General features: G+C 59.9%; 1 protein-coding gene across 3 annotated transcripts in view; it reads left to right on the forward strand.

The window, feature by feature from the left end:
• Positions 1-5996, forward strand: part of FOXP4 (forkhead box P4) — a 51696-nt gene extending 45700 nt beyond the window's left edge. For all 3 annotated transcript variants that reach the window (XM_080806505.1, XM_080806506.1, XM_080806507.1), the window contains exons 14-17: positions 1854-1975; positions 2904-2970; positions 3438-3607; positions 4046-5996. In XM_080806505.1, the coding sequence (XP_080662631.1) occupies positions 1854-1975; positions 2904-2970; positions 3438-3607; positions 4046-4193 (507 nt within the window). In that variant the 3' untranslated portion in view covers positions 4194-5996. The remainder of the gene's footprint in view (positions 1-1853; positions 1976-2903; positions 2971-3437; positions 3608-4045) is intronic.
• The last annotated feature ends 1765 nt before the right edge of the window (positions 5997-7761 follow it).

A 7761-nucleotide genomic window follows, 5' to 3' on the forward strand; every position in this document is an offset into this window, starting at 1 on the left:
CGTTGCCTCATATAGGTCCCAGTGCAACACCAGCTGAACGAGCAGGTGACCTTCCTAGTGAGCAGCGCTCAGCTGCTGTTTCTGCCACTTCGGGCACTGCCTATGTCCTCCCCTCCCTGTGGCACAGCAGAATCTCTCTTAGCTTGAGGTCCACTTTGACCTTCAGGACTTTTGCAATCAAGCTTCATTCATGTTCCTGGGAAAATGTACCCTGTCTACACCTAACTGTTCGACTTCCACCAGCCACCCATATATCTGCCCCTTGAGGTCCCTCTTCTCCTCAACTCCTCCTCCTCTTCCATTCTCCCTCTTTCACTCTCTCTGGCCCCCACCCTGAGATGCTGTCCACTTCGGACTGGGGCAGAAGGGTCGGGAGCCGGCGTGGGCCAGGCCAGCTGCCGTTCATCCGGGGACAGAGCTGCCATCTGCCAAGCTGATGGTCCCCCCCAGCCCTCCCCCTGTGTCCATCCCCTCCCAGGGCCCATGTTGTGGGCCCGTCCTTTTGTTTACGCAGCCCCCGCCAGACCCCTTAAATTGCCGTTAATGTTTCAGCGTAACGAATTAGTCTCTCATCACGAATCAGGCTTCGAAATGAGGGAAAAAAGCCCCGGTGAGGCCATCCTCGGAAATTGGGGTCATTCTCATTTGCAAAGCGGAGGATCGGAGCCCCATAATGCGGGCAAATTTATTCCGAGGCAGGAGCCCCGGCGTGATTAGGCCCTTTGTAATTATCGCTCCAAGAGATTCCACTCCAGCCGCCCGCCTCCCTCGTGGATTAGCAAGCGAGTCGGAAAAATACACAGGATTTAATTAGAGGCAAATTAAAATTGGTAATGAAATCGGGCCAGTTGCAAGTGGCAAGAGTTGGAAGGGAGAGAGGGAGAGGGGATCTCCAGGGGCACGGGCTGCCCGCCCTGCCGGCTTTCTTCCCCGTTTAGAAATGTAAAGAGGAGACAAGGATGGGGACAAGGCAGGCGGGGGAGGCTGAGGGAGGACAGGTAACAGGGACAGGGATGGGGGGGGCGGTGGTGAAGCTGAGGAGAGTACAGGGACAGGACTGAGGGACATGGAGTGAGTGGGCTCGGGCCCTCATCTAGGCCCCCCGGGGGGCAGGTTGGGGCCAAGCCACCCCCCCTCACCCAAGTGTCCTACAATTCAGATGGCCTCAATTCCTGAAGTCACCCCGCCAGGAGGAGGTGGGAGCGACAAGGTGACTTTTCCTCTTTTCTCTCCTCTCCCTGCCTCGCAGCTACCAAATCCATGCTCTTCTTTCTCCCGGTTTATTTCAACAAGTATGTATGTGAGGCCTGCTGTATGCCTCCTGCTCTTAAACTATCCTCAAAGCCATGGCTCCCACACTCCTAGACGCTGAAGAAGGTTGCAGCGAGGGTTCCCCATTTATTTCCAAAACTTGTAAAGCCACGTGGGAATGCGGCATGCACCTAAGCTAACAGGCCCCAGGCTCACTGACAGGCCAGGGCCCGAGTGCAGGCCCATGGCGACCAGGGGCCCCAAGTGACAGCTGTGTGTGCCTGATCAGTGCTGCTGGGAAAACAAATGATTCCTACCTGGATAGTGTTCAGTTGGTAGACAGAGTTTTCCGAAACATGGCAGGGAGAAGGGGAGTCGATCATAGAATGGGCTGTCTAAAGTGAAGACCTTGGCAGTCCCTGGGTCAAGGGCAGGAGAGAGGCAGGGAGACTCCTCCCCCTGGGCAGCCTGCGTCGCCCTGGGCCTGGGGAGGTGGGAAGTGATGGGGCTGCGGTGGGGCAGGGATGTCCCTGTGTGCTTGCCGGTGCAGGGAAGGGTCCGAGCAGGCTGCCTCTGAGCATGTGCCGTCATTGCACCCCCAGAACGCTGTGCGACACAACCTCAGCCTGCACAAGTGCTTCGTGCGCGTGGAGAACGTCAAGGGCGCTGTGTGGACTGTGGACGAGCGCGAGTATCAGAAGCGGAGGCCGCCAAAGATGACAGGGTACGTAGGCCCAGCCCTGAGCAGAGGCACCCACCTGCAGCATGGACCGGGGCACCTCCCCCATTCTCTCCAGGACTCGCCTGTGTACCCAGTCCTTCCTCCTTTGGAGGTGGAGTGGGGAGAAGAGGGATGGAGGAGCGCAGGGGAGCCCAGAATCTAGAAGTGACATGAAGGGGCAGGTGATCTGTCCCTATTTCTGACTGAGGAAAGGAGCCTGGGGGCCTGGGACCAGAGAAAGAGACCCAAAGTACCTGTGGCCAGAGTTGGGACATGGGCAGATGCCAGCTAGAAGCTCTGGCTTCCTGTGCACCTCTGCTTCTCGCTGGCTGTGTGACCTTGGGCCAGTTCCTTGACCTCTCTTGGATGCTCTATAAATGGAGAAAGGGGATTCATCATTATGGTAGAGGGACAGCCTTGAGCCACTGCTTTACCCAACCCAACTCCTGGACACATTCCCGGGCAGAAAAGTCTTTGGTGTGGAGCGCATGGGGACCAGCGGCGCGCATGGCTATTAGATGTCCCAGAATTCAGGATGGCAAAATAACGTGGGTATTACAGATGTGGGCCTATCCGGGCTCTAGCTTCAACCTGTTGGGCCCCAGAAACAACAGAGAAACCCCTCTGGGGTAGCATGATTTGAAGACCAGCATGGGGAAGGATCCATGTTCCCCCTTGCCAGCTCTGAGACACTGCACCTGCCCCAGAGCCCCAGGGAGCCTTGACCTGGGAGCTGTGAAGGGAGCTGTCCCTCCATGCTGCGCCCATCAGCCTGAGGCTTGAATAGGACTTAGAGGTGGTGCTGACCCTACTCTGGCCTCCTAGGTTCAGGAATGGAATGGTCCTTGGCATGAGCAGCGCTTGTACGGCTGCACTGCGAAGGGGGAGTAAGTGAGTGAAGGAACCAAACAGTGCCTTCTCTGTCTTCCAGGAGCCCCACCCTGGTCAAGAACATGATCTCGGGCCTCAGTTACGGAGCACTTAACGCCAGCTATCAGGTGAGTGCTCCCTTGGCCTTGACCTCTGGCTGTCCGCCCCCCCCACACTGACCCTCCCCCACTCTCCCCTGCCAAGAACCCATCTGTCCAAGGAGGGGCAGGAGGGTGAAGACCACTCTGGGTAATCTGAATCCCACCCCTCTGCCCCGGCCCCACTCGGGGCTCAGCCCCCACCTCTGCTGTCAAGGCTGGGTTCGGGCACAGCAGAGAGCAAGGAGGGAGGTTGGCATAACCAATGGGGCCCTGTTCCCTGGTTTGCCAGTCTTGGCGGGGGAGGCATTCTCTGCCCTCCCCTTAAGGGATAGGTCAGGCCTAGGCTCCCAGGGAGGCTGGGAGGCAGCAGGTCAGGGTCATGATCTGGCCTCCAGAGGGCAGAGTGCAGAGACTCCAGGAGGCTGGCTGGGAGTGGGGCAGGGACCCACTGGGCCAAGTGGAGCTGGCTCACGGGACCAACCCTTGCCCTCCAGGCTGCCCTGGCCGAGAGCAGCTTCCCCCTCCTCAACAGCCCTGGCATGCTGAACCCGGGCTCTGCCAGCAGCCTCCTGCCCCTCAGCCACGAAGACGTGGGCGCCCCCGTGGAGCCGCTGCCCAGCAACGGCAGCAGCAGCCCCCCTCGCCTCTCCCCACCCCAGTACAGGTGAGCATGTGGCATGGAGCCCCCACCCCCGTGCCCCCCAGATGCCCCTGCAGGTGGGATCCCCATCTTATCACCCCCCCATGTACACACACCTGTCTCCCTGGGGCAGGTGACCTGGCTATCTCTCCCTTCTTCTCCTCCCTCTCCCCTCTTTTTATTCCCCTCCTTCCCGCAGCTTTTTTCCTCTTCTCCTTCCTCCTCTCTACTGTTCCATCTCCTCTCCTGCCTGCGGAGACCACCTCTGTCCTTCCCAACCTCCCCCTTCCTCAGAGGAGAGCTCCTGCGGAGATCAGACCGAAGACATCAGGCCCCAGGGGCTCAGGGATGATGCGGTCCTGGGGAGGCGACCTGGGAATACCCCACTGCACCCCCAAATTCTGGATGTTTGAGGGGCAGGGGAAGGCCCCTGAGGTGCCCACACAATCCCTTCCGTCACAGCCACCAGGTGCAGGTGAAAGAGGAGCCAGCCGAGGCCGAGGAAGACAGGCGGCCGGGCCCTCCCCTGGGTCCCACCAACCCCAGCACCGTGGGGCCGCCCGAAGACAGGGACCTGGAGGAGGAGCTGCAGGGAGAGGAACTGTCCTAAGGGCCTCTAGGGGCAGGCTGGGCAGGGGTGAGACCCCTCCCTCCGGAACCCAGGCCCCACCTTCCCCCACTCCTCAGCCCCGCCCAAACCTCAAGGCACTTCCAGGACTCAGAAGGGGGGGCTGGGCCAGCAACTCCCCACGTGACCTGACTGACAGACGCTCGGGGGCAGGGACGGTCCCGCCCCCGAGGGGACACAGAACCCCTGGTCTGGGACCGGTAGAGGACTCGGAGGGCCCAGACCCTTCCTCACCCTCCCTTACATCCGAATATCGCCTCCCCCCAACCACCAGCAGCAGCAGGGCCCTCCTCCCCCACCAGCTCTCCCCTACAGGGCCCCTCAGCGCCGTGGAGACCCGCAGGCGGGGCTAAGCCACCCCTCTCAAACCCAGGGCCCCTCGCACCTGGCTCTGGCAGTGTTTTCTGGCCGGAGGCCCCCCACTTTCCCAGTTTGTGCTCCCTTCCACCTTCTTTTCCGTACTGTGAAGTCTCCCCGCTGCCCCCCAGCTCCCGCCCCTGCCCTGGCCTAGGGGGGGGGTGGGGAGGGGAGCTGAAGTTTCAGACCATCCCCAGAAGAAACCGGCCCCCTCCGCTGTGCCTACTCCGAGGCCACAGCTGGGGCGGGGCAAGTTGTGTGCGCCGTGGTTGTCGGTGGGAGCAAGGCTGCCCGGGTCCGGACCCTGCCCTCGACCTGAGACAGAACCCAAGCTGAACTGGGCCTCTACCCCCTTCACGGGGTGCTCCTCAGCTTCTGCCATCCCCCGCAACAGAGGAAGAGGCCCAGCACTGGCCTACTGACAGGGTCTGTGCTGGGTGTACTAATGGAGGGGGAGCTGCCCAAGGGAGCTGTGCGGCCCTTGAGGCTGGAGTTGGGCTCAGAGGGGCTGCCAGAGCCACCAGAAGCATCCTGCCTCTGTCCCAGGAGAGGCCGGGCTGAAACCAGGCTTGAGGGGCAGGTGGCTGCTGTGACTCCGATGGGTCACCCCCAGCCTACAGGTCCCCCATTGTAGTCCTCCCTCACCCTCCCTCCGCACCCCTCCCTGACCCCCCCGCCCCCCCCCCAGTTAAACCGATGACCAAAGACCTTTCTTATGCCGGAAGCAAAAACCAAAACTTTTTGTTGGCTTTTTCCTTTGTCGCCTCCCGCACCCCCTATTCCTCCTTGCTCCCCGACCTTGGCCCCAGGCTGGAAGCCCTCCCTCCACTTAAGTTATTGTTTTAAACCAAAGTTTACAGTGTCTGTTGGTGGCCCAGACCCTCTCTCCACCCTTCCTCCACCCCACCCCGAGGACCCTGGGACTCAGTAGAGGCTGGGGGCCCTGCTCACCCCCACTCTACTCTTGGCCAGCCCGGAGGAAGGCAAGAGGGCGGAAGGAAGGAGGTGCACTGCCCTCAGCACCCCAAGGGGTTCACCTGTCCTCAGGCAGTGAACCTCAAGCCCTAGTCCCCACCCTGGGCTTCTTCCTGGGGGCTCTCCAGACCCCTCGAGAGGACCAAGTCCCCCATCACGCTGGGAGTGTGGATTCCAGCAGAGGAGCTGGGAAAAAAAACGTGAGACTCCACAGACCCCCTATGGGGGACCCCAACTTGGGCCAAGGACTGGGTGTGTTGGATGCTCATGATACCCCAGGCCAGGCCCCTTTGCTGAGAAGACTCCTTGGACTATTTCCCAAGAACCCCCCCCACATACACCCCTTCACAAGCCACCCCTCCTGAGAGGCAGGGGGCCCTCCGCCCCCTCCCCATGTACTCCCCACCTGTGTTCTGTTTGACCAGCACAGAAATATTAAATGTCCTCTATTCACCGGGCCCTGTGTGTGTCACCAAGGTGAGGGGGGAAGGACACAAAAGTGAAAAGATTGTTCTGGGGTCTGAGGGCAGCAGGCCCTGGCGGATGGTGGGAGCCCCCCAGAGGGTGCTTTCTGGGAGTGCATGAATGGGCCAGGTGTGGGGGGGTGGCCCTCTCTGCTCCTCCTGCCCCCCACTTCCACTGTCACCCACATTCTCTGGTGTTTTCTCTCAAAGCGGGTCTCTGGGTCATTCTGCTTTCTCCCAAGGGTACAATTCCTTCTTGCGCATCCTGCCCCTTCCTCCAAGGGTGTATTCAGGGGGTAGATTTCCTTCAGTGCTGGAGAGGGTTCCTGACACAGGGCCACCACCTCTGAAGACGGGAAGTCTGTCCCCCTGCAGGCCCAGGTGCCCTTCTGGGCCCATCACCCCGTCTTCGCAGGGGCTCCCTGGCGAGGGGCGTGTGTGCACGCATGCGTGTGGGGCTGGGGTTGAAAGGGGGTGCGTGCAAGCCACCTGGTGTGGGGCTGTGTCCTGCTGGGGGGCTCAGGGTCAGAAAAGGGGTTACTCTAATGCATGGGTAGGGGCACCCTGGACAATTAGGGGAGGAAAGGAAGGAAGGAAACAAGCCTAAGCTGTTAAACCAAAGAGGTGTTGTGACAGGTCCCTCAGCCTTGCCTCTCCCTGCAGCAGGAGAGACCCGTCCACCTCAGCGTCCAGAGCCCATCACCCACGTGTTTCATCTACCAGTTCCCTTCTTCAGCACCTTCCAAACAGTTCCTCCTCAAGGGCATGGACCCCAGACCTCTATGCTGGGGCAGGGGCCCCAAGAAAGAACGTGTGTCCTTGAGGGGAAACAGGGAAGTAGAAGGGCGGGTATGGAGAAAGCAACCCATTTGGAATCAGTCACACTTCCCCCAAACCACCAAACTGCTGAAACTTTCCAAAAACCATACTTGGCGATGGGGAGACCCGGGGAAGTGGGGTGGGAAAGGGGGCAGGATCTGGAAATGGGAGTCTTTGCTGACTTCTGTCTCAGAACTGTCTTGTCCTTTCCTACAGCTTTCCATCTGATCTGTTATCTTCTGCGTCTCTCCCATTTCTCTGTCTCACCCCTGCCCACACCACCTCCTCGTCCTGGCCCTAATCCTCTGGACACTTGCACGGGCCTGGGGTGAATTCCCCATTCCTCCTCAGCGTATCTCAGAGGGCCTGGCCAAGTCAGGCCAGGGGAGCTTGGCCTGGAGTCTGAGTACGCTCCAAGCCTCCACCCACAGGCTGGCCCTCCCTGCCCTCTGTGGAGGCTGCAGGCCCTTTAGCTGCTCTGTCATCTGCATCGACAGCAGCTTCCCCTGAAATGTAATAAAACAATTACCTACGATTTCATGCCGCTCCTTCCCCTTGGGGGACCCACCAGCCCCCTCCAAAGCCCCAAATCCAGAGGCGTCTGCTGCTGAGCTCCCTGCTCCCTTAGTCTACCTTGGGAGAAGGTGGTCTCTGGTTTACAGACTACCCCCACGGACGTCCTTCCTGCACCAGGGACGACACGCAGCCTCACTCCCACGACAGTCCTTCCAACAGTCCAAGTTCAACTTCTCCTGCTTCAACTAGAGTTTTGGTTTCGGTCTTTGTTTTTAATTCCTTCCCCAGAGGTAGAGCAAGTGTCTGGTCAGTGCACTTGGACATGGAGTGAGGATCTATCTCTGGCTTTGACTGAGGAGGAGAGGGGTCTGCTGTCTCCACCACCTTCTGAGTGTGCCAGGCTTACAAATCCATAACTC

This window comes from Martes martes (assembly GCF_963455335.1).
Source record: "Martes martes genome assembly, chromosome: 6".
NCBI lineage: Eukaryota > Metazoa > Chordata > Mammalia > Carnivora > Mustelidae > Martes > Martes martes.